The sequence below is a fragment of the Python bivittatus genome, unplaced genomic scaffold (genome assembly GCF_059951505.1).
Source record: "Python bivittatus isolate LINGU-HERP-01145 unplaced genomic scaffold, Pbiv_v1 ctg000070_np1212, whole genome shotgun sequence".
NCBI lineage: Eukaryota > Metazoa > Chordata > Lepidosauria > Squamata > Pythonidae > Python > Python bivittatus.
Window position 1 is genome coordinate 36,852,425 of NW_028277034.1, and position 26,080 is coordinate 36,878,504.

General features: G+C 37.4%; 1 protein-coding gene across 1 annotated transcript in view; it reads right to left on the bottom strand.

Annotated features, from left to right (window-relative positions):
- EGF (epidermal growth factor) overlaps window positions 1-25,662 on the bottom strand; it is a 44,886-nt gene extending 19,224 nt beyond the window's left edge. The window contains exons 1-11 of the mRNA XM_088133268.1: window positions 25,326-25,662; window positions 20,898-21,029; window positions 17,285-17,484; window positions 15,762-15,937; window positions 15,099-15,329; window positions 13,477-13,679; window positions 10,568-10,690; window positions 4,408-4,530; window positions 2,988-3,113; window positions 1,802-1,938; window positions 1,002-1,150 (exon numbers count right to left, since the gene is read on the bottom strand). Coding sequence (XP_087989394.1) covers window positions 1,002-1,150; window positions 1,802-1,938; window positions 2,988-3,113; window positions 4,408-4,530; window positions 10,568-10,690; window positions 13,477-13,679; window positions 15,099-15,329; window positions 15,762-15,937; window positions 17,285-17,484; window positions 20,898-21,029; window positions 25,326-25,452 — 1,727 coding nt within the window. The 5' untranslated portion in view covers window positions 25,453-25,662. The remainder of the gene's footprint in view (window positions 1-1,001; window positions 1,151-1,801; window positions 1,939-2,987; window positions 3,114-4,407; window positions 4,531-10,567; window positions 10,691-13,476; window positions 13,680-15,098; window positions 15,330-15,761; window positions 15,938-17,284; window positions 17,485-20,897; window positions 21,030-25,325) is intronic.
- Window positions 25,663-26,080: the final 418 nt, after the last annotated feature.

Here is a 26,080-nt window from a genome sequence, read left to right on the forward strand (position 1 = left end):
TGTCCTTCCCTCCGTCCTGCCTTCTCCTACTAACAGGGATTGTAAACTGAGTAAGAATTGAGTAAGACTAAGAATAGAAACAACCACACATCTATAAATTATGAATAAAACCAGTAACTTCATGAAAAGCACCAGTTATTGTGTGTGTGCCTTCAAGTCAGTTTTTGGCTCCTGGCAACTGCCTGGACTAGTCCCTGCAGTTTTCTTGTTAAGGTTTTTCAGAAGTGGTTTGCCATTGCCTCTTTCCTAGGGCTGAGATAGAGTGACTGGCCCAAGGTCACCCAGCTGGCTTTGTGCCTAAGGTGGGACTAGAACTCCCAGTCTCCTGGTTCCTAGCCTGATGCCTTAACCCCTACACCAAACTGGCTCTCTAAACCAATTATTACTATATGCAAATACAGCAATGGCTATTCTGTTTCTTAGGAAAAACAGCAGCATTTATTTTTGATGGCTTTGCTGATATAATAAAAAGTGTTCCCTTTGTATGTGGAAAACCTGGAAGAGAGACCTGTTAAGTCAGTGTTGTCCAAACTTGGCCACTTTAAGATGAGTGAACTTCAACTCCCAGAATTCCCCAGCCAGCCATGCTGGCTGGGGAATTCTGGGAGTTGAAGTCCACTCATCTTAAAGTGGCCAAGTTTGGACAACACTGTGTTAAGTGAATAAAAAATGGCACCTCAGACTGAAGACACAATTGATTGTGTGTGTGCTTTTTTCCCGTTCCTTGGATTCTTGCTTTTTTCAGAAGGATATACATTCACCGTTCAATAAAGAAATTGCTTTACGTGAGTGCTTCTGATTAGCATATTGTTCAGCAAAGGGTCTCTACAAGACTGTTTTATCCCTCAGTCTTTCTGCTGGGGCTAGTCTTAAGAGCTCTAATGCATGCTGCCATTTCAGAGAGATTTCAATTAGTCTCTCTTTTTTTGGCCAGTTGTTTATTTACCACCATCTTTTTTACTAGCAGCAGGTATCCCACGGTATCTATGCAAAAAGCGTACCCCGGGTCAGTCCAGAACAATTTACGATTAATCCAATCCAGCGCTAACCCTTCTGGTCTCTCACTTGCGTCACAAACAACTTTTTCACGATTGGTGCCATCCAGATCAGATCTCTCTATCCACTTCAGGTCTGTATGGGCAAAATATATCTGTAATGAGGAAACAGATGGCTTGTAGATGATTACTGCACTTCTTAGTCGGGGATAGAATTCCTTTTTCTCACAACTTTTCACATTAATGACATTTATTTGCGCCAAAAATAATTCAACTATTTACAACGTTAAGATTGTGTTTTGTACTTCTGCCAAACTTGTGTTTCTTCCAAACTCCCCTCATGAGCACAGATAGGGTTTAATCAAGGTGCATAACCACCGAAGGCATGCCTGAATATCAATAGAGGGAATCATTTAGTATCTTTAAAACAAATGTGGAAAGTATAGATATGACTGATATTTCATGTTAGCATATAACTGCTGACAAGTGTTCGTTGTTTTAGGAAGCCCACGTCACTCATTCTGAGACCTGTAGTGATAAGGAGCAGTTTATCCATATGTATGTATGTATGTATGAATTAAACTTGTCCCTGCCCATCTCCCCCCAGTGAGGGACTCTGGGTGGCTCACAACACATAAATATACAATTAAAATTTATAAAAGGACACATTTACAAAAATAAAAGGAAAAAAAATCCATATCATGGAGTACCAGGAACTAAGCAGTTAAAATGCAAAAGCTTAAGAGCATTGATCCTTGCAATATTCTGAAATCCTTTCTCTCTAAAAAAAAAAAAAAAAGCTTTACCTTATTTTCCACCGGGTCATAGTCCAGAGCTAAGACTACTCCCATCTGCCAGGCAAGGATACTTGAGTATTCTGTCCCATCAAAAGCAATGCTACGGATATCTTGACTGTTTGCAAACAACAGAAAAGGCTTGGGTCCTGTTTGTAACAAATGTAGTTGCAGGTTAACCCTTCTACTTCAACAGTCTGTAGATAAAAACCTTTAATGAAAAGAAGCAAGTTGTGGTATATGCTTTCCCTCTTTTCTTCTCATTTCAAATCCTTACTTGGCACTAATCACAAATTACATTAATTACAAAATTATTATAAATAACCAAGATTATAACCTGCCAATGAATATGCCAACTGTGGCAGTTGCTTATATCTTTCAAAACAGGTGGATGAATATTGTTACATACTGAACTTCCATTTTGGTTTTCCAGGAGAAGAATTACTTGTGGTGGGCTTCCTGCTCTGGAGATATACAATATGGCTCTTAATAATTGGTTAAAAAAATAGAACTTCATAATAAATATAAATGGAATATAAATATAAGTGTAAATGTCTCCTTAGCAAAAAAAAAAAAAACCTATTAATTTCAGTCTTCCATTAAACCCCAACTTGTCACTCAATAGTGCTTCCCACATTAAGCTGAGCTCTCTTGCTTAACTATGCTTTTCATCCTGTCTCATCAAGGGTGTCCATGGGGTATAGCAGCCCCCACTTATATTGACAGAAGAGCAAATAAGGAAGATCTTACCTAGATCTCTTTAAGTTCCATTCATTCTTATATCGGGCTATATACATTTTAGCAAAGTGCACCATGTGCTGGAGCAGCTTATTTCAGAACAACCAGAAACACCAGTCAAGCATTACACAGATAGATGCATCTACAAAAAGCACATGTCTAGACCATCCTGCAACCCCTGCCAAAATGTCCGTGGATCAGTGTCCTGTGACTGATAGAAGGGTTGTGCCAGCATCAGCTTAAACTGGCCAATAGGAGGCAGGAAGATCCTAGCCCCTGACAATGTCATCCATGTATCTTCAAGGAAGATTCACAGATTGTTTATGTGGCAAAAATTGTGTGAGAGAAGAGAGAAAACCCTAAATGACACCAGTACATGTCTTTTAAAAGTAGTTTGCAGGCCATTTCCATGCCTCAGTTAGAAGGATGTGAGGATGAACACAAAGATCATGATACTTACTTAAAGCAGCACAATGTCTTTTGTCCTCCTGGAGATAATAGCCAGGAAAACAACCACATTCCCAAGTTGCTGGACTCAGAGATGTACAGATCTGGCTACATCCACCATTATCAGGAGATGTACAACCTAGAATAGATTCACTTTTAAAAAGCTGATCTTTATAACTAAAGTCACTGCTCTTAGATTGACATGAAATAGCATGGTACACTCTGCTAAGCTTCATTAAGCACTATGATAAATACCGTTTAGAGATGATCTCTAGCTAGACTATGGCTGGTAGTTATTTATTTAGGGATTACCAGCGTGGATAGAGGTGGGAGTAAGAACCCTCTCTACCTCACTGTGTCCCACCAGGACATCAATAACAGAAGAATCTTCCAAGTCCCGTGAAAAGGAATTTTACTTCCTAAGTTGTCTGTCTTGGGCAGAAATTGATATGGTTCAGTAATGGATAATAGGGATATATTATTTCAAACATTTGTAACAGTGCAATTTAGACCAGCCTCCTCCAACCTAGTGTCCTTCAGATTCAGTTGACCACAACTCCCAGATTTCTCAGTCAGCATTAGATAGTTCCTTCCCATCCTTAGATAATTCTTCCCAATTTTGCTACCTAATGTGGGAGCTTAAATTATCTCCTGTTTTGTTAATATTACAACAGCATGCTTGATATCTCTTCTATTTTTCACCGATCATGAGATCTGAATATCTCACGAAGTAGTTTCATTACTGTTCATTACTGTACAGATACACTAAAATACCTAATAGTAGAATTTATATTCCAAACAATGGATAGCTTATAAAAATGTTTGTTTCTGTCTCTTAGAAGGCTTTCTGAGAACTCCTAGCAACTAACACTCTGTACCTGTATATCTCAAGATCTCCCTTATTCCATCTAAAAACTAATGTCTTTACATTGCAGAATATTTCTGTAGCACACATTTTTCATTCCCTTCTTCTTTTTCTGTCTTCTAGCCATCTTATCTATTCAAGAGTTCTTGAAAGCCGGCAACTATTTTAGTTTGACCTAATTTTCACTTGGCCTAATAAAGATATTGTGTCTTTGATTCCCCCACCCCCACTCCATGGCAACTAGGTTCAAGCTGCTGTTTTTACTGAAATAATGTAAAGGAAATGGTTTAAACACTCTTGTTTTTCCAGTCTTGGACTCTTCTAGATGTGTTGTGCTTCTACAAGTCCTATACAGCATAGCCAGTTTAACTCAGGATTATGGGAATTAATCTAACAGTTCCAGTGCCAGGTTGGTTCGACACCAGGCTAGAGAAAGCTGAAGTACAATACAAATGTTAAATGCTGTTAATTATCAGATATAAAATATTAACCTGATTCAACATCTAGCAATTGTCATCAATAGCAACATTTTCAGCATCAGCACTGAAAAACAAATATATTTATTTACCTGTACATGTTCTTCCATCTACTTGGAGAACTGATCCTTCAGGACAAAAGCAAATAGGCCCTTCAGGTGTTTGTCCACAATCATAGCTACAGTGAATATAACTGCTTGTACAGGAAATTAGTTCTGCAATGTGTTAAAATAAAGAGGAAATGTTTTTAAAAATTGATAGAAATAATAACTTGGAGGAATATAAGGCAGAGTTAAATACAGGCTGCTTGTTATGTGTTATATCTCTGAGAGTACACAGAATTATTTTCCTCCACTGCTTCCAGTATTTATGTCATGGGCCAAGAAGTATTGCTTCCAGACAAGCTTGATAGTTGTTGTTTTTAATTAATGAATTTCCAATTTCTAAAGCCAAATAGAGGAACCTAGTTGGGTAAAGGCTTCTCCAGAGAAGGTGTGTGCATGTGTGTGTGTATGTGACGGAAAAAGATAATTGACAGAATGTTAATATTTCCAGAATACAAAAAAAACCAATCCCAAGTTAAAAAAATAACTAATAAAGTTATTAGATTTTATTTTATTTTACTCATTTTATTCCATGAGTAAAAACATCATGGAAAAACTTTTCAGTGTTGCATTCTCCCCTTCCCTTCCATTTGTTTCCCTGACTGCTAACCACTGGTGTAACTTTCTTTAAAAATTGTTAAAAACTTAATTTTTTTTTAAAAAGCCCTCAAAGTTATTTGAATTAGAAGTCTTGGGATGGGATCCCCAAGCAATTTGGGTTAGGGAGCATACTTTGAATTTTGAGAGCATTTTACAGGCACTGCTACCAAAAGGCTGCTACTCTGGGTATGGACAGTTACAAAAGACTCATTTACCAGAAGCAAATTGACCTGTTGCTTCTCATCATTCCCTCTGTCCTCCCAGGATGCTTTCTCTGGCTTTTTTTTTTTTTTTGCTCATACTTTTGAACAGAATATTGGACTTCACTTCTCTTATCATTTTTAGGGCGATGCAAAGCATTTGGAAGCAGTACTTCTCAAAGTGCGTTAGGAAACATGAAACCCCTCTTCGCAGTATTATAGTAGCCAGCTACTTTACAAAGCTTACTCAGCTGCTAATGGTCTCCCTGGTTGTCTACGTATGTGCATGTGTGCATATGCACAAGCAACATGGGACTGTGGGAATGACCTTGGGAGACAGGAGGGAGAGCCACAGACTGGACAACCAGCATGCAAAAGATATCGCAGCCCACAGAACGGAGGATGGCATGGGAAACATTTCAGAAGGGACCCTCCCTAGTTTTCCAGAGAGTAAAAAGAAAGGAGGGGAGAAATACTTTCAGTCTTGCTTGTACTCCCGGCTGTGTTTCTTCTCTGGACTACCTCGCAGGGCTAACATACTGCCGGTGAAGCCAAGTGGCCGGGTACATAATGCATGTGGAGACGAGGACAGTTTTCACAGGAAACACACAAACCTTGTAAAGGACATGGTTGTTTTAAGATTTTGGAAGAAAGGTGCCTTGTTCACACGAACGTATTTTGCGAAGCTCCACTTTCAGATATTTTGCACGTTGTCATCATGTGCAGCCAAAAAGCATTCTTAGAAAGAAATACTGTGCTTGAAGGCTGGCCCTCTGCTTTTCACCATGGTAACTTCCCATTTAATTTTTAAGAATAATCAATATGGATAATTTCCCACTTCTCTCACATCAAAAATTACAATTTGGCCACAATTACTGTATGGGCTCTGGGGAGCACACAAGGCCTGGAGGCTTAAATTGCGCATTTTAAATTTAAATTTCATGCACTACATGAAAAAAAGAATAATGCCCTCGTTCATCCAGCAGTTTGCCCAAGGGAAAATGTCCATCCATTATTTGCACTGATAATGAAGAGATTCAGAAAACTCAGCTTTTGTCCATCTCACTATATCCCTAGATAATCTTCTACCAAACTGTTTCACAATATATTTCACAATATATCCCGGTAGCTGCAGTTGATACATCCCCATATTAGAATCCCGTGGAGCAACAGAAGCAAAATTTAGGGCGTGGTGAAAAGATATGGAATATCTGGGATGGGTAAACAGAAACCAGAATGCAGTGGTGTAATTTTGAGGATGAGCGCTCTTTGGTGAATAAGTCAACCACACTTTCATTTTTCAATCTTAATTCTTAGAGATGCAGAATTTATCATCAGGCTGTAATGGACAAATTCTGTAATCCTGGTGAGCTTGCGTAACCTTATCCTGACAAATTTTAACTAGCAAAAATATTTACCTAATCTGCTTTGTATTTCTTATCCCATGTAATCAATACGAAATCAACTATTTCTACTGCTACGAAGCCAGGTAAAAGAGTAACTTTTGATATCTTCCTACAGTGCTTTATGTCATGCTTCTATTTGTTTTCTTCCAGTATTCAAAGTACCATATGGAAACATCTGCAGGCACAGACTGGAACAAATTAGAGTTTCCTACAGCTGTTTTCTGGAATCCATGGTAGATAGCCATTCATTTCAACAGAACATAATAAAAAGCATCTTGTTATCTAAGAAAACAGTTCTAATTGCACCATCTTAACTATAGAGTACTTAATTCTGATTAAGTCACAGACTAGGTTTTAGACTACTATTTTCATAGAATTGGTTGATTCAAGTAGGGAAGCAAGTAAAATAATTCTTGTGTTGTTCTGTGTCATCTCCCATTCATTCATAAAAGACTTGTTTTGTTCACTGCTCAATAGAAAGATCACTTACAAATCTGCATTAAAACCAACTATATTCTCTTAATTTTATTCAAGATGCTGTGAGGCTCAGATACTGACTATAGTATTGGAAAGGATCTATTGTTCAAGGCATGGTCTACAGGTCCTTACATGCTGTAAGTCAAACTGTTTATCTACTTTTTCTTTACTCACAGGTAAGTAAACAGGCTACAATTAAAATCAAAACCTCTTCCTCACTTGTCTCTAATATTCATACCTCATGTAAAGCTTTATGGATTGAAGAAAGAAAATATAATCACTGGCAGATATATGTTATATCTTTACTGTAACATATAGTTTAAAAAGAGAGCCTATAAGGAACTTATTTTGAATTGGTTCATCTATATTTGGTATTATCTACCTCAGGGAGGGGAACCAGAGTCTCTCCAGATGTTGCAGCCCTGCAATTCCCAGAATATTTCAGCTTTGGCCTTACTAAGTAGAACTCTGGGAGCTGTAATTCAGCAAGAGTGAACAGCCAAAAGTACCCCAACTTTGATTTACACAAGAGATTGTATTATCTCTTCATGGTTTCTCTCCTAGTCATCCCTGAAAATAAATGAATCTAAGAGTATATTCTCTACTAATGATCCCTAGGTTTTGGCCAAAATAAGAAGTGGGAAGTATGTATTTCTCCCAAACAATATAAGTAGATGCCCCAAATAACTATTTTGACATCCATAACTGGGGCAAAAAAACGAGTTTCTATCTTTGATAGGAAACCAGGCAAAACAAATATACTTTTATAGAACTAAAAGGTATAAAATCTGGAACCATAGAAAGAGTTTCAGAGATCATCTAATCAAAGCCTCTGCACAGTACAAGATTTGCAATGCTATACACTGCTAAGATCATTCTCAGTTAGCAGTTCAGCTTCTGCTTAAATCATGAGTCGCTGGGGCCAATTTTTGTAAGGAGAAAAACACCAGGGCAGAGTAATGATGTTGCAAGATGAAACAAATGGGTGGGAGCAATTTGTCCTCTACGTAAACCTTTTTGCAGCTTACCTGTACTAAGAGTAACTGAAGGCTTAATTGAGATTTTAGCAGGAAATTGTACTCCCAATATTTGCAGACTGCAAAAAGTGGTGCTGTTGTGAACTGCCCATCCCTGGCTTAAGGAATTCCATCAGAGGAAAGCTCCCTTTCCAATGCAGTCTGTTGTACTGATTAGTAGCTCTTACTATTACAAAAAGTCGCTTACTATTTTGCAAAAATCTGCTTCTACACAATTTCCATTCATTTGAGTTCCCCTTCTGAAGCAATAGCAAATGGCTCTGCTGTGTCTTCTGCATGATAGCCTTTCAGATATTGGACTACTGCGATCATGTCTCCCTTAATCTTTTTTCTCCAGCTGTTTCAGCTGTTCGTCTTAGTCGCTTTTCTCTGGATGCACTCATTTGTCAATCTTTCTTAAAAGATGATGCTTGGAGTTGAACATGATATTCTAATGCAGAATAAAATGGAAGTTTCTTATTTCCTGTGACCTTGACACTATGTTTTGCATTAGCTTTTCTAGCAACTACATTCTCCAATAAGATATCTAGATCTTCTTTAAATGTACTACAGTAAGCTAGCCTCACCCCATCTTATACTTTTGACTTTAGTTTCTTATACTTAAAGCCAGACTTTGAATATAATAATTTCAACCTGTTCTTCCAGCCTGTCAAGATATTTCTGAATCTTGACTTATCTGCAATAGTGGCACCCTTTCTTATCTTCAGATTTCATCAGCAATCCCTTTGCATTTTTATCTAAGTCATTTTTAGAATATTAAATGGCACAGACCTAAATGGAGTCATTTGCATGGAAACAGTAACTATGACTGCTTAAGCTGGTGCTGATCCACCTAACAATAGTAGCAGTAGTTCCAACACACATTTTACAATCTTGCCTCCACAAGCAGAGCTATCATACAAAATGGCTGGTGTGGATCTTCCGGGCTGTGTGGCCATGTTCTGGAAGTTTTGTTTCCTAACGTTTCGCCAGCATCTGTGACCGGCATCTTCAGAGGGCAGGAGCACAGACAGGAGCAGTTCTCTCTGTGCCCAGGATGATGTGACCCTGTTGTGGGTATTTATAGAGATCAGTGAGGGTGCCTGAAGTGGGGGGTGGGTGTTGGGTTAACGAGTGGCTGCTTGTTTTGGTATCGATATATGTGTGTAACTTCCTGGGGGTTAGGCAGGGTTTTTTCTATTGAGTTGTTGACGAGTGGCTGCTGAGGACTAACTGCTAAGACCCACACCAGCCATCGTATTCCGGCCATGAAAGCCTTCGACAATACATATCATACAAAACTTCATTAAGTGGTTTACTGAAATCAAGATATTCCATCTCCATAGCATTCCCATTATCTAGCACTCCAGAGACTCTATCAAAAAAAGAGAAAGAAATGATCTAGGGGCATAAGTTGCCCTTGACAGACTCATGCGGTCTAAATGCTGCCAGGTAGGCCTTTTAATAAAAACATTACTCTCCTTCTTCTTGAAAATGGAAAAATTTATATTTTTACTTTCAATGATTACATATATTTCTGAAGACTGAGAATATGTATCTAGGGCTGGCTTTACTATTAGACAGAATGAGACACCTAGTCCTAGCAACTGTCATGGTGGGCTGGGGTACAAGCTCTGCATTTCTCTAGGCTTCCCTGCCAGTAGAGTGCCATATGCAGAATGGGCAGAGTGCCCTTAACATGTGCCCTAGTCAGCAAAGCACCTTGACATTACCTTTTATGCCTCCACACATATCCCTGCTGGGTCAGGATCCCATCTCTTCAAAACTGCTAGTCCTTAGTTAAAGGAAAGCAGAAGATAGTAGAGCTTGCCTCATGAGAAACAATTTAATGATTTTCACATAGCAATGATTTCAGACAAAAAATTGCTCACTTAAGTCTGAGATTACACAGAGATATACAATAGCCCAATTAAGAAGACACGTTCACATTCAGTAAATGTATGTATACATGAGAAAAGAAAGAGATTGTACCTATTGGCCTTGCCTTTATCTTGCAAACATTTTGAATGCAAGAAAGGTCTGTGCGAAGATTCAGATGAATATAAAGCATGCAGAAAAAAGGGATTCTGAGTTCTAACTTCTCTTCATGCTTTTTATTACAATATGTGATAGGCCCTGCGGATTCAGGTAAACTGTGTCTCTTGTCCACAAAGTTCAATGAATTCTCCTCTTATGCTTATGAGATAGATAACATATTCTTTCTTATTTTACCCACTGTATGATGATCCAAAAGAAGGAGAATCCTATTATATATATTTTATTGATATATGGAAAATTAATGCGACGTCTATGACTTGATGACAAACCGCAGCTCATCTATAGAATTTTGACAATTTGACAGATCAGTAATTTGGCTGTCAAATACACATCAGGAGCATCAGAAGAAATTATTTGAAAAGTTTGGCAAAAGTAGTACAGTGCTACTTACCATAGCATGTTTTCTTATCAGACAAGAGAATAAAACCTTCTGGGCATGTGCAATAATAGGATCCAGGAACATTCACACAGCCCAAAGTACAGCCATGATTCCATAATGCACATTCATTGACATCTGATGGATTTAAAAATACATAAACAATTAGGTTACATATGCTTGTGAGTTCTTAACAGCAGTAACAGTAATTAATGTTATAGGCAACTTCAGATATCTTGAATTAGATAAAGAACCCATGCTACAGAAATATTCTGCAATGTAAAGACAAAAACTAGATCAATATGTGAATTCTGGATAGATTGAAGGAAACTTGGCTTAGCTATTGACATCATATGATTCTTATACCCTCCAAAGATCAGTCACTGCAATTCAGAATGAAAAATGCTTTTCTAACTAAAGTACTGGTCTGTCCTTTTAGTTTCTGATTCTTAATTATTCATGCTCATTAGCAAAACAAGGAAAGGTTTAGTTAATAACCAGATTTGGGTCAAAACATTTTCAAAGACAGATTTGTATGTTTTCAATTTCTCTGTCTTGATGCCAAAGAGTCAAGAAAATATAATATACTGTAGATTAAACTGTTAAACATTATCCCAATTCAGAGTAATTACAGTGGACAGTTTTGCTAATATCTGCATGTAATATATACTTATTTCTGGATAATCAATCATGCTACTCCAATAGAAGAGAATATATGTAGCTCATGGTTGAACTGTGGAGTCCTTGAAAGCTTGACAAAAACTTCTTAATCTCACAACACATAGACAGTGTGGTTTGGGGTCTGTGAATAACAAGACAGCTCTACCTTGTCCTCCCAAAGACAAAGTAATGTGCAGAGGCAAAACAAAAAACAAACAAACAAAAAAAACCAGGGGAGGGGGAGGCACCAAAATAGGACCTGCAAGAGACAAATCAAATCAAAGCTTTATTATGGTCATAGACCAGCATAACAAGAGACAAAGCACTAATCTAGGTTGGAAGAAAAAAAGCTTGCAAGCATTAACCCAAATTTGAGTCAAGCAAACATTTAACCATTAAAACTATTTCTGCACTGTAAGTGAAAACTGCTGTAATTTCCTTGTTATAACAATGTTCAATTGTGCATTTTTATTCTTAGCACATAATGATTTAGCCTCTGCAGGACATAGAGTTTACATGATTTTATCCTGAGGTTTCCCTTGCTGTAAGGCCTCCTTGTAAATCTCATTTGTATGATTAATTAGTCTGGTCGGATAAACTGAATAAGGCAAATGCAAAGACTAAAGAGTTCATCTGAACTGGGAAACCTAAGCTCCTTATAAAGCTGCTTTACAAAGAGGCACTTAGAAGGAGAAAAAAAGAAAAAAGAAGCTTGAGATGAGGACAACATGACCTCCATATTTCTATTCTTCAGTTTATTTTGCTGGAAAGAGAATCAATGGATTGCAGCCAACAAATAGTATGCTTTAAATGGTAATACATTATTAAGGGGGAAAAAACCACAGAAAATGATTAAATCTCAACATTATATGATATTGTACAATATATGTGGAACTCAAGGAAAGAGAAGAGAAAGCAGGTAAGAAGGTCAGCTGTATCACAGTCTGGGGAAAATCAGCCACTGGGAAATAACTCAGCACTAATAGCATGGAAATAGAATTGGAAGGGAAAACAGAGAGATGTACTGGAAGTAATCTGGTTTAAATCAGGAACCTGATTCTTAAAAGTCTGTTAGCATATAAAGAGAAAATACCAGAGCAAGCATGTACATGTGTGTTATTTCATATCAGTGAAATAATATTCATGCAGCTTTCAGTCAGTCAGACAGACTCACTTACTTACTCAGGACTCCTGCCCCTTCACTGCCAGCAATTATAATATTATTGTCTCCCCGTGGCCCACAACAGAAACATGTACACTGAAAGGCTTCTTTTCCCTAACAAGCACCAGCTGAGCTCAGATTAGGCTGTGAGTGACTTGACTTCTAAACTTAAGCCAATGGTTTGCATTAGCCTCCAATACAGATTAGTAACTCATCACCTAATGTCAGTGCTCTTCCTTACATCTACGCACAGTGAGTATCATTCAGCCCAACCTACATGACAGGCTGTCTTTTGAAAAAAGTCATGAGAGTCCTATATACATTGCCTTTAACTCCTGGAGAAAAGATGGGATATAAATCTAATAAAGAAATAAAAATCCACTCATCTGTTATTTACAAGTAAAGATTGAACAATGCTACCCACAGTACCTTAAATTTCTTTGCATTCACCCAGGCAAAGCCCTATCATCTCCCCATTTATAAGTCTTCTGCAGGGGACAGCACTGGATGCCAAAATACGCTATCTACTGCAATATGGTCAACATGGGCTACCCTTGAAAATTGGTCAGAAAATGTAGGTGGTGTAAAGTAAGCAATTTGAGCTAATTGGTACAGGGTAAAGAGGCCATTTGATACCAGTATTGAAGACTCTACACTGGTTGCTAATACTGATCCAAATTTAGACTCTTAATACCAACCTTTAAACCCATAATGCCAAACTACTTAAATGACTGCTTTTCATATTATACATCTGTCAAGTTGTTAAGATCTGCAGGAGAATCCCTGCTGAAAATGTCCCTGCTGCCACAGGGCCATCTTCTCCAGCATTACTCCCAGGGTGGACATACCTTCAGGAGCTTAGCACCCCACCCCACCCCACATTTAAAAATCTGTAAAGACACATCTCTTTTACCAGACTTTTAATTGTTAAATTATTGCCATATTTATTATTTTAGTATTTAGCGTAACTGTCGTTCTAATATTTTATATTCTCTTTTTGTTTTGAAATTTTGTTACAGAAAAATAAACAATAATTATGTTTGCTGTAAGAAACATTACATTTTGGAACAAAACCTTTCCTTATTGGGATAAGTAAAATTACCAAGTCCTTTAGAATCCATCCTTTTGCCAATCTGTTTTAATGGATGTACTACCACTATCTCAGTAGGTTGAGGAAATTGTTGTTGCAGGTTAATTACAACAATATCCTTTCCAGTGTATTTACTGGCTCTCCGAATAGTTCCAGTCCTTGAGTCAGAATAGTACATATCGTCACCAAAGAGAAATATGTCATAAGCTTGATTTCTGTAGAGAAATAAAACAAGTAGTTGCATCAGTTTATTAAGTTGCTCGTGCTCAAGATAAGGAAGACGCATTATCAGGATAGCATGACAGTTTAGAACAGTGTTTCTCAGCCTTGGCAACTTTAAGACGCATGGACTTCAACTCCCAGAATTCCCCAGCCAGCCTTGGAGAACAGCCATGGATGCATGGCTGGCTGGCGAATTCTGGGAGTTGAAGTCCATGCGTCTTAAAGTTGCCAAGGTTGAGAAACACTGGTTTAGAATAGAAATATTTGTATAACATTTCTTTGGAATCTGTGGGATTTTACAAGTAACTTTTCCCATTTAATTCAAAGTAGCAAAAGCGGAGCTAACTTTCTCATATTTAGGAATAGAGTCTTTTAGTTAACTCTGGATAATATGCACTTTTGGCAAGGAATCTGTTTTTTTTTTCCCCCTCCTTGCAGCTTTATACAATACTTAACTTTGGCCCTCTTTGAAGGACATGCGGTAAGTGTGTCACATAAACAGCTAAACCCAGTCACAAGGCTTACAAGGAATTAGTTTTAGTTCATCATACTCCAAGGGATTTTTAGAGCTAAACTTTCCCTGGTCATCATGTTGTTTGAATAAAAAGAAGATTTACCCTCTTCTGTCAGCACAGAAACAAAGTTCTAGAGTGGCCTTGAAAACATAGGACTGCTTTAGGAATTCTGTCTCTCCATTCATTTCTCATTTCATGCCTCTATGTCACAATGGAAAGTGTAGAATGTGAAAAGAAACATGGATGGGCAATACTCCTCCAACTCCACCTGCAATCCCTGAGCCACCACCGATTTTTTTCCAAAAGTTTTTTTTTTTTTAAATGCAGAAAGTGACAGAGGTGGCTGGGATGATAACCCATTTGACCAAGCCATTAGTAATCACACAGTCTTTTGCACAGAGGTTTACTCTGTGTTAACTCTGGAGGTAGTATCTTGATCAGGGGTACTATATGAATATGGACAATCCTTCAGACAAAAGTCTTGTTATCTAATGCCTACAAATTATGGTATGTTGGGATCATGACTCTCTTCTTTACCATTTCATTGTGTCGTAAAAACCTCTTTAGCAGTACAGTCAAAATGCTTTTTTATGAATCATTGATTTTAATTTCATCTCATGAACCTTAAAAGTATTAAAATTTCTGTTTGGAGGTTCAGGTGCTGTGACAAATATTAGGAACAGAACAGGCTTCTTCCCATAAAACTAACCAGCATTACTGTCAGAGTTCTTACTACTTCCATGTACACAGAACTGCAAAAGGTTCAGAAGAAGGAGGATGAATGCAACAACATTACGAGGGATAGCTACTCATCCACTTCAACACCTTGGCAAAAGTCTACACCCATAGATTTTTTTTTTAACTGTTTGCCATTTTACTGTATAGCCATAAACATACCGTCCCATTTGTCTGTATAGATGGATAAAATGACCATTGTAGTCACAGGTTCCAAAATATGAAATTTCATTAATGGCATCATGCTGTATCCAGAACAGCTTCACATTGATAAAGTCCAGGGAAATGGTTTTGATTTTTTCTGTGCTCCTTAGAACTCTCCATCTCTTTTTCCCATCCAGATCTGCTCGATAGATGCTATCAAAAGTCCCTTCAGTAGACCAAAATAAAAACCTGCCAATAAGAACAATGATCATCACTGCTTCTACAATTATCCAAGCAACTGAAAAGGTCATAGATTCTTTTATTAACTAATTCATTATCTAGTATTCTTTATTTTGCTTTCATCCTAGGGCTTAATTATTAATTACCAAAAATATTTCTGCACCTTTCTTATTGTCAAAATACAAGGTGGTTTACAGTACTTGCAATATGCAGAAACATATCTGCAATCCTCAGATTACAGGCTTCCTGAAATCACTGTATGACAGATATAAAAGCAAATTATGGTTTGATTAAACCAGGCATTTACTTACTAAGCTGAACATATAAGGGAAGAGGGGAAATATTGGGCTCATTTTCCCATCACATTTTCTCCAAACCATTACTGTATGCCATTTAAACTTTGAGTTTTGCTTCTGCAGTGACTATATCTGGTGGAAATACCTTTGACTTGGATCAACTGCAATACTTGTAGGATTGTGATTGTCCCTTATAAGGATTCGGGAATGGTTTCCATCCAAGCTGATTGCCTCAATTATTTGGGAGTGAGCCAAATAAATGCCTCGATTTATCCAATCTATTGCAAATCCAGTAACGTCCTTTTTTATGGAGCAAATGGTCTGTAACATAAGCACATCCACACACAAAAACTAAATTGTTATACTAAAAGGCAACCAATCCTTTGGCTATCACTATTAAGGCATTGAAACTCATGAACCTTAACTAGATAATGAGTTGTACAGTTCATTATGATGAAAGCTTCCTTGGATTAAAATTTAAGGAGATGTCTTTAGGCATTTATTATTAAATTTAACAGAAGAAGGAAAACCAACCCAAGGACTACATAAACTATCACTCCTGAAGTGCAAATCTGAGGGGTTGTTTGTTTTTTGTACTTTTATAAAACCTTTCATGCTTTGGGCTGACAACTCTTGGTGGTGGGATATGCAAAATCCAAGAACACAGGCCATCTTTCATCTTTCTCCAGTCTTTGTCTCCCACTGGCCCACGTCTCCTGCCACACACTCCTATTGTGAATATATATTTGGAGAGCCCAAGGACTTAGAATCAGGTGAATGCAAAACTTCCTTGATTCAGCCACTAAACATCTCTAGAATGTTTAGTTTTGTCATTGCCACACTGAAATGACACCGTTGGAACTTTCCATTCCCACCGCAAGGTAACTTGAAAAGAGGGACTGCCTCTGTCCATGGATCTCTTTCCCCTTTATCTAACTTGGAGTCTTGGGACACAATTCCATGAACCACAGGATTGCAGCCTAACTAAGGCATGACAAATGGGCTATTAAATTTTTAAAAACTGAGCCTCTATTATGTGCAAAATAAAGGTTATACTGTATACTACATATGACATCATACATAGTAAAGGAACTAGTAAAATGTACTACTTAGTGACCTAGACCAGGAGGTTTCAAACTTTTTCAGGCCACAGAATCACAGAAAAAAAAAAAAAAAGTCCCAGAACCCCTGATCAAGAAGCAAAGTTCTAATGCAGTGTTTCTCAACATCAGCAAGTTTAAGATGTATGGATCAATTCCCATGCTGGCTGGGAAATTCTGGGAATTGAAATCCACACATCTTAAACTTGCTAAGAGTGAGAAACACTGCTCTAGAGACAGAAAATTGGCCACATTTGAGTGACCATTTTTGGTTGTTGTTTGCCCTTGGTCGCTCACAGAAGTTTCACCAAGTTCTTGAAGAAAAATTTGCAAAACCCTAATATAGACACTAACTTCCTTCTTCTTTCCTCAAGTTTAAAATAGGATATTTATAATAGGGAAAAATCATGAGGTAGTCCATATAAACTGCATTAACTTCATCAACCCCCAAGACAAACTGTGTCACCATATCACTGCATTTCCAAGAAAACACAGAGATACTCTCTTGGTAAAAATGTCCCTTCTTATATACTATCAGGAGGAATTTTGAAAATTATTATTTCATTACCTCTTGATCTGAGCCATCCAAATGTATACGTTGGAGAAGATGTTTTTCCTTGTCCACCCAATAAAGATGTTCTTCTTCATAATGGAAATCAATTAATGCTGATAAACCAACATCAGCTACAAGTCTTTGGTGATTGGTTCCTTCTATATCTATTCTATAGATGGCAGTTCCTTGGCTGAAAACTAGGAATGGTATAGGATCTAAAGGGGGGTGGGAGTGAAAAAAAATGCCTGTTCTTCAAAGCGAATGGTTTTATACTATTGTTTTCTGCATTATAGATTCCCTCAAATTCAAGATTTAATGCACCCTTCAAAAATATGAAATATAGCAAACAATTCCATTCAAAAGATGCAAATGTATGTACTATAAAATAAAATGTTCAATGTTAAGGCATAACATTTTATATTAATAGAAGTAATTACCCATAACTCAGGGCTTGATTTAAAACATGCTTTATCAAAGTTTAGCTACAGTTTTATATACATTTCTCAGGGAGCTAACTCCACAGATACCACTGGCTTTTGAATCTGAGTAAACATATAAAGGGTTCAGTTCTGTATCACTCTGAGCATGTTCTGTCTATCTATCATCAATCTATCATCTATCATCCACACACATACACATAGCAAAGAGATAGAACCCATTTGGGATTAGTAGAAGTGAGGGTTAAAATATGCATGTTAAAACCTGCAATCTCAGTTCAAAACATTTGATTCATATGATGTGGCTAATCTATACTCAGCTGAATTTACCTTTTTTGAGAATGAAAGTTCATCCATATTTTCAGTACCAAATCTTCTTTCTCTGCTTCATCTTCTCCTGCAGCTAGTCTTGTTTTATAACTATTCAAGAGGAATGTGGCTGCCATTTTCCACTATGACTGCTATAACAAGGCTTATCATGGGATACTATTTTCTCCTATTTGCACTATTAAAACATCTGGACATTGTGTGTAAGTGATAAACACATGCTGAAGTGCAACAAATTAATTTGTCTCCAGAATCTGACAGCTGGATTGTTTGTAATTTTTTTCCAGTTACTCATGTGATCGACTCTGAGTTACTATGTTGTATATACATGGAAATTTTCATTCCAGTACTCTAGTCCTTAGAGGACCAAATGAATTCTGTGAGAAAAGTCATTTTTCTTCCTATTGGTATTATGAAATCGGGTATATGCTACTGTTTCTTGCTACTGTTTCCTCTAAAAATGGGTAGTATAAAGATCTGGTATATTGGAAAAATAGTATAGATATTTTAAATTCATGTAGTCATGCTGTAAAATACGGTAGTTTTATCTCATGAAACCTAGAAAAGCAGCAATGACTAACTAAACCCATCACATCTCATTAAAGTTAATGATTTGAACATTGGCTGATAAAGTTGTCACTGTTGCATGGATCTGCAAACTCGGAAAAATTCAACCATCAATATTTCCTGATTTCTAGAATTAGGGATTAGACACATCTGTTAGAAAGAGTTTATAAGGCAGGGCACTGCAATCTGCAACGTCAACAAAAGTATCATTGGTACTACCTATTTAGTACCATCCTTCACATTCTTTTTAACCTTCTTTTTCCACTTTAGCTACCCCACTTCCTCTTCCAACTCTTCATTTTCCTTCTTTTTATATACCCCCACATCTACTATCTGAGGCAAGATTCAGTAAATTATGGTGTTTTTAATCACTGTCAACTAACTATTTTAATGTTGGCCCCACTGTATGTACGAAATGACTTAATACACCATCATTTGACAATGAGTTGACAAAGTCAGGAATATATATATGGCTTATACTCTAATTTTATTCTATGTTAACTTAATCAGTTTCAAGATTCTAACAATTATTTCTGAAGCCAGGTTCCTTCTGCCCATGATCAAGCCACTTAAAGTATGACAAATACCAAATTCAGCAACTTAGTACAAAGCATTTTGCTGAATAGAAAGAATTTGTTTTATGCATTCATGTTTTCCATTCCAAATCAGAAACACATCAAAACTATTCAGCAGGGCTGGCACATTGTGCCATGAAAAAACTCCCTATCTAATACCCAATAAACATGCAGGCCTTGCTGAAATACAGAGCCTGCTCTTGAGGTCAAAAGCTGATTCCCCATGGGGGAATTTCTTTCTAGTATAAAACAAATAGAATTTATCAAATCTGCTGCCAAACCTCACATAAGCAAGGGGCTCTTAAGGGCAATTCCCACTCCCCTTTGGGGATATCCATTAATAAAAAACACTCCACTTCTTGTTCTGAACTTCTTACAGCTTTTACTTATATAATTAGGAAACAGTATTCAGACACATGAACAGCGTAACATGGTATAATGGAAACATAACATTAAGCTATAGTGGGGGTGAGTCCTCCAGTCTTCTATGCGGAGGTCTACTCTCAACTACAGTCTTGTTCCTTACACCCACCCCTGAATAAACTCTTTAAAGGTGCAGTGCATTCTAAGACCATCATCCATAGTTAAATAATCCATGTGTCCTCTCTCCCTTGACAAGTACTGTATGTTCACTGGTACTGTAATTGCCTTTGCACAAAGTCCATGTAATAGTTCTCCTGACATCTCCTCCTTCTGGGTTAGACTTCCAAACTTCTCCTCTTGGCTTTTCTTCTTTGCCCTCCAAACCACAATTCACCCCCAGCCAATGCTCCTGGGCAGCCTTCAAGCATGATACCTACAGTTTTTCTGTGTCCACTGCTATCAGTCAGAATCTCTTGCACCCCAAGTTCACCACTCCCCTTATAGCTACATAGAGTGAAGTCTCAGTGGGGCACAGTGCTGGGGAGGAGGGGATGTTGCAAATGCCTTTCCTTTCTTCTTTCCCTTTCTCTCTCTTCTGTTTTGCTACACCCCAGCTCTTCAGGCTTTTCTATGCTTGAGTTCTTATTTTCTTTACATTCTCATACATTTTCTCTAGCTATTTAGCTTAAGATCTTACACCAACTTTATTGCAATTAACTGAGTTCCATATTCATGGTTTTTAAAATCCGCTATGTAATTATCCCCTTAATATTTCTTTCCTCATTTATAAGTTAGATTATTCAAGTAAAAGTGAATCCAAAATTTGAACTGGAATGCTCTTTGGCTAAATGCAAGATACAATTGAGTCATTTATATGCAAGATTTCACACATTCAAAGAATGTTGAGAGAGGAGCAGCACTGCATATTCACTGGTGCCAATATGCTTCCTAGACAGACAGACACACTCATGTCGAGAGATCTGGTTTCAATGTGAAAAGGTGTTTACATGCCCTCTTCCACAGAAAATACTTTTGAATACTTTTCTTAAAAAGGACAATAAGTAAAGAACAAAAAGCAAAGCAAGACAATGGGGGAAAATTGTACTATAAAACTAGGGATCAGTAATATATTTAGAGATGGCATTCAGTGTAACTAGCCAAATAAAGGAGAAGACCATTCGTATTTCCCTGGGAAAGAATTTCCAGAGTTTGGGTGCTGATGTGCCAAAGACATACAAAATATCACCAGCTTCACATTTCAGATGAAGGATGCAAATTTGGGGAGGGAGGGAAGCAGTGTTTCCTTTTATATGAACAGCCTTTATGATAAACTGGTCAAAAACAACAGACTAACCTTACCGATTCCATGACAAGACCACTTGTCATCACCCAAGGAATAGCCTGGCATACAAGAGCAGATAAAGGATCCTGGAACATTGTAGCAATTTTGGCTACAAATGTGAATTCCACCTTCCAGACATTCATCTATATCTGAAAAATAGTAATTTATAGATCAGAACATAATAGAAATCTGAAGTTTACAAATGTTTTCATACATATCAGATAATGATGTCAGTGCCTTAACTAGTGACTATGCATTTCAACACCTCTAGTTAAAATAGCATTGGTGATTATTTTAGATTTTTACTTTCATGGCACCTTGCGCAAAAAACAGGGAATGGCAATTGAGCATAAGTCTAAAATAGAGCTCAGACATTTTTCCAGAGCAAAGCCATCCTTTTTTATGCAAGTGCTCTGATCCAGCAAGATGGCTTTGGCCATGTTTATGATGGAAAATTTACATTGTTTGTATCTATTGTTTAATAGTTTCCTGTGAACCAAAGTTGCAGAGTACTTATTTTAAACATTCCTTAAATGCCTATGCATTTCTCATATTATTCCAATATTCATAATACATCTCTCTAAAAAATCATTTCACAGTAATGCATGTTGTATGATCAGGTGATTAGAAGGACACAGCATGGGTACTAGACCTGTTTCCCCACCTATCCCGGTCCACTTCCCAAGGTGAGAGCTTCATTCTGTCTAAGGGGTAGCCCCGATCCAATGCAGAGACCAAACCAGATCTCCTTCTAGGAACAAGTTGGTTCCAAATCATTCTGCAGATGGAAATGCCCAAACTCCACAATCATCTCTTCTTCTTCTTCTTCTTCTTCTTCTTCTTCTTCTTCTTCTTCTTATTATTATTATTATTATTATTATTATTATTATTATTAAAATTTTAAACCAGAAAGATAAAAACTAAGAGAAACTAATACAGTGGTACCTCGGGATATGAACGCCTCTACTAACAAACTTTTCGGGTTACGACCAGCTCCGGCCGCAAAAATTTACCTTGATGTGCGAACTCCGCCTCGGAGTACGGCCATTTTTCCGCCCCTGACACGTGGTCCGCGGCCATTTTTCCGCCGCGCCGCGCTGCGCCCAGCCGTTTTCGCACCGCGCCCGGGCATTTTTCCGCCGCGCCCAGCTGTTTTCCCGCCCCTGACGCGTGGTCCGCGGACGCCAGAACGGATTAACGGTAATTACATTGAACCTTATGGGAAAATTTGCTTTGGGGTGCGACCAAATTCGGAGGGCGGAACGGATTAACCGGATTTACATTGAACCCTATGGGGAAATTTCCTTCGGGTTACGACCAACTCGGGATACGCCCAGAGTCACGGAACGGATTAAGTTCGTATCCCGAGGTACCACTGTATTTGGAAGGAAGGAAGGAAGGAAGGAAGGAAGGAAGGAAGGAAGGAAGGAAGGAAGGAAGGAAGGAAGGAAGGAAGGAAGGACAAAGCCAAAAGTGCAGAAAAAAAGAAAGAAAATATAAAGAAGTAACTTTCAATTTTCTTTTATAGCAGTTATATGTCTAAATGCAAATTAACTTCTTACTCTATGGTTACAGCATGACTTTCATTTTTTCTATAATCTATTTTTTTTCTAATCATCAAAACCATATATCATACATTCATTTGTTTCTGTTTCACTCAAAAAGCCTATAAGGGTCAGCATTAAACTTGGTAAATGTCTTTTCTCTGATCAAAGATGTCATTTTGGCCATCTTCACCATCCATTCCTCCATTGTGGGCAATGTCGAGTCTTTCCATCTTTGTGCATAATCTCACTGCAGTTATCATGTACAGAAACAAAGCTCCATGACTCTTTTCCAACTGTCTATTGATGAATCCCAAAAGAAAATCATCTCTTCTGACATAGCTGGAAACATCCATTTCAGACAATAAGAAAGTATGGTTTTCTCATTGTTTCTTATTTCAGAGTTGGGCAGCTATTTCTTAGTAGCCAAATCGTTAAATGTTAACACAAGGTATTTTTAACAACATCACCTGCTTCTCTTTTATTCTTAAAGCGAAGCAGCTGCAGCTGCCAATAAAGTCTAACTACAAAATCATGACAGGCGCAGTGAATGAAGGAATAAGCTTCTGCTCAAAAGCCTCTTTATGCCATTTCAGCAGAGACAGCCTGTGAGAATGAGTCCAAGCAATGAATCACGTCTTTGCAAAGCAGGCAGTAAAGTTCAGAGTCCTTAAACACAAGGAACTACATTTACCAGGAATAAAAGCAAAGTCCCGGTTACAGAAAGTGAAACATTAGTATGCGTGGCATGAAGGCAAGGAGACTCACTAGTGTACCGCAAAGTGAATCACAGTCTCTCTTCTTTATAAACACAGGAGCTTCAAAATGGGCAAACATTTGGCACAGCTTTGAAAGATACCTTTGACAAAATGGAATTTCTAGGATTCTTGGGAAAAGGAGTTGCCTGTGGCACATTCTGCCTTTTTTTATTATTATTATTATTTTGCTTATAATTAATTCTATTGTAATCAGGGGCTTCTCAATTCAGGGGGGATGATGTGGGTGTAAACCTCTCATTCTACAATAGGAACTTAACCTATTTGAGGGTGAAACTTCTATTTGGTATTTGAGTGATGTGCTGGAAGTTCCCCTCCAGAAACTAAACAGAGCTAGGAATAATAATAATAGTAATGGTAATAGTAATAGTAGTAATAGTAATAGTAATAGTAATACCACCAAAAAAAACCCAACAATAACCCAACTCCAGTCATCCGTAGAGCTATGTAATATGTAATAAATGGCATTGGTTTCTCGTTTTCAGCAATAAATCACACTACAAACTTTTGGCAATAATAGAAGAGGAGGTTACACACGACAACAAGTACTTTTATTAAAGACTGGAAATCTGTTATGGACTTTTTGCTGAAAATGGAAAAAAATGAATTGATGATTTATGGATCTGCTGATTAAAAAGGGTTGAATATGGGAAGAAGAGAATTATGATATAACTTTAATGCGGGAGAAAAAAGGATAAGTTTGTTACTGCTCTAAAGAAATTAGATAGTCGCTTCTTTATATATCTTTTCTTTCTTCTATTTGTATTTTTTAATCACTCTTCTAATTTCTCACCTTACACTTTTCTTTTTCTTTTCTTTAATCTTACAGTATTTCATGTTAATCTCTGTGAAAATTTCTAATAAAAATTATTTTTAAAAAGCCGAGGAAGTTTGAAAGGCCTCACAAGGTGATTACTTGGAGTGTGTGTGACTAAGCAGCCAGAGATTGCTACAACATCTGAAACAATGATCTAATGTCACTACTGTGTAGCATCCACTGTACTGGACTGGAGTAAATGATGAATTGTTTCTGTGACTAATGCTGACAGGGCCTTAGAATTTAGGAAATTCAATGAATAATGAACAAAATGGTCATGGAAATCCAACTTTAGACAGAGAAACCTGAGGGGCTACTGGACACTGGCTCTGAAAACCCCCCAATAACAATGACAAATAAAACATACTGCAACCATTTTACAATAATGATTCATCTGATGAAAATGCATTGATTTTAGGACACTTTCCACTGAAGCAATCTAGGAGCAAGTCCCACAGGGTTCATGGGATTTATTTCCAATTAAGTGTGCATAAGACTGAAGCTAAATACACATTAGACATATAAAAACTTCTTGTTTTGTTGCCTTTGATGTGTGTGACTACTGCTCCCATAATCCTCAAGCATAATGCTTAAGTAGCCTGGCCAGTAACCAGGCTGGAGAGGTTACAAGAACTATACCAGGTGGAGAAGCTGCTATGCAAGTTGCTAGTTTAACAGCCATACCATCTTCCTGAGGAAACTTGAGAACTCTACTCCAGTCTCTGGGAGAAGACTAAACACCTGTAAGAGTGAAGTCATTTTGCCAAATTATATTTCTCAGGTCAGGTACCTTGACAGAAGCAACTACACTTAAAGTAATATAAATAAAAAGCAAAGCATCTTTGTAGCATAGATTATGCTTTGGATTTTTGAACAGCTACACTATAATTATTCAGCTACTTCAAGTCACATCTAGTAGTATTAGTTCGGCACTTATAATCAGTACTAAGTAGTCAGTTTCTAACATCTTATTGAGTCTGTATCAGATCTGGACTGCAAAAATCTGGACCACCGCCACAAAGTAATAAAGAATTAGAGTTCCCTATATTTCTATTTTCTTCAATCCTGATTTTTCCAGCTCATTCTGGTAACACTTATTAAAGTATTTCTCATGGTCACTTTTATTTTGTTGACAAGACTATGGGAAAAAGACTAGAAGCACCTGCTATTATTTAGCTGGATTATTATAATACATGTTGTGCATTTACCAAATCAAAACAGACACAGTTAAATAAAAGAAATGGAAAAGAAATACTAATTAAAATGCAATAAGCCTCTGAGGATATCTTAAGTTCTCATTTCACTCACCAAGGCAAGAGGAATTTTCCTTCCCCATTTGGTATCCTCTGGGACAGATGCTCAGCTCCTGAACTGACAGACCGATCATACTCATTTTAAAAACCACAAGCAAAAGGGTGAGAAAGAGAAACATCATTTTTTAGAAGTTAAAAAAAAAGTCAGTAGGAGCAAACAGCTTATTTTAACTTCTGTCATACCCTGGCCAAAACAAGCAGGTGTAACAATTCTTCAAGATGCACTTGTCTATAACAACCAAAGAAAACCTGTTCTGGTTTGATTATTCATTCTTGCCTCATTTGAGAACTGAGGTGCTCCCTATCAGCAGCTGTGAACTTTGAAGAAGTTCCAGGATGATCTCTTCAGTGCTACTTCTTCTTCTACTTCTTCTTCTTCTTCTTCTTCTTCTTTCTTTTTTTTTTTTGGAAACCAAGTATGAAATGCCTGACCCTCTCGTTACAAATTTAAGGTGGCTTCAAACCAAAGAACGCTTCCACGACTACAAAATTCCAGTGCTGAAACAAAACAATGAATGAATGAGCTGCTGATGTTCCTGAAAATGTTAATTAAAAATGAAACAAAATCAGCTTCTAGAAACCTTTCAAAATAATGCCTTTATATTAGTTTGGCTGAAGTGTTAGAATCCCCAAAACACAAATCTCTGTTTTACACTCATGGTAGAATGACTCTTCTCTTTGTACAGCTTGTTCCCCAACCATCCTTTCTTTTCGTTTTAGTGCCACTTGAGTGAAGCCTGTGTTTGCAAA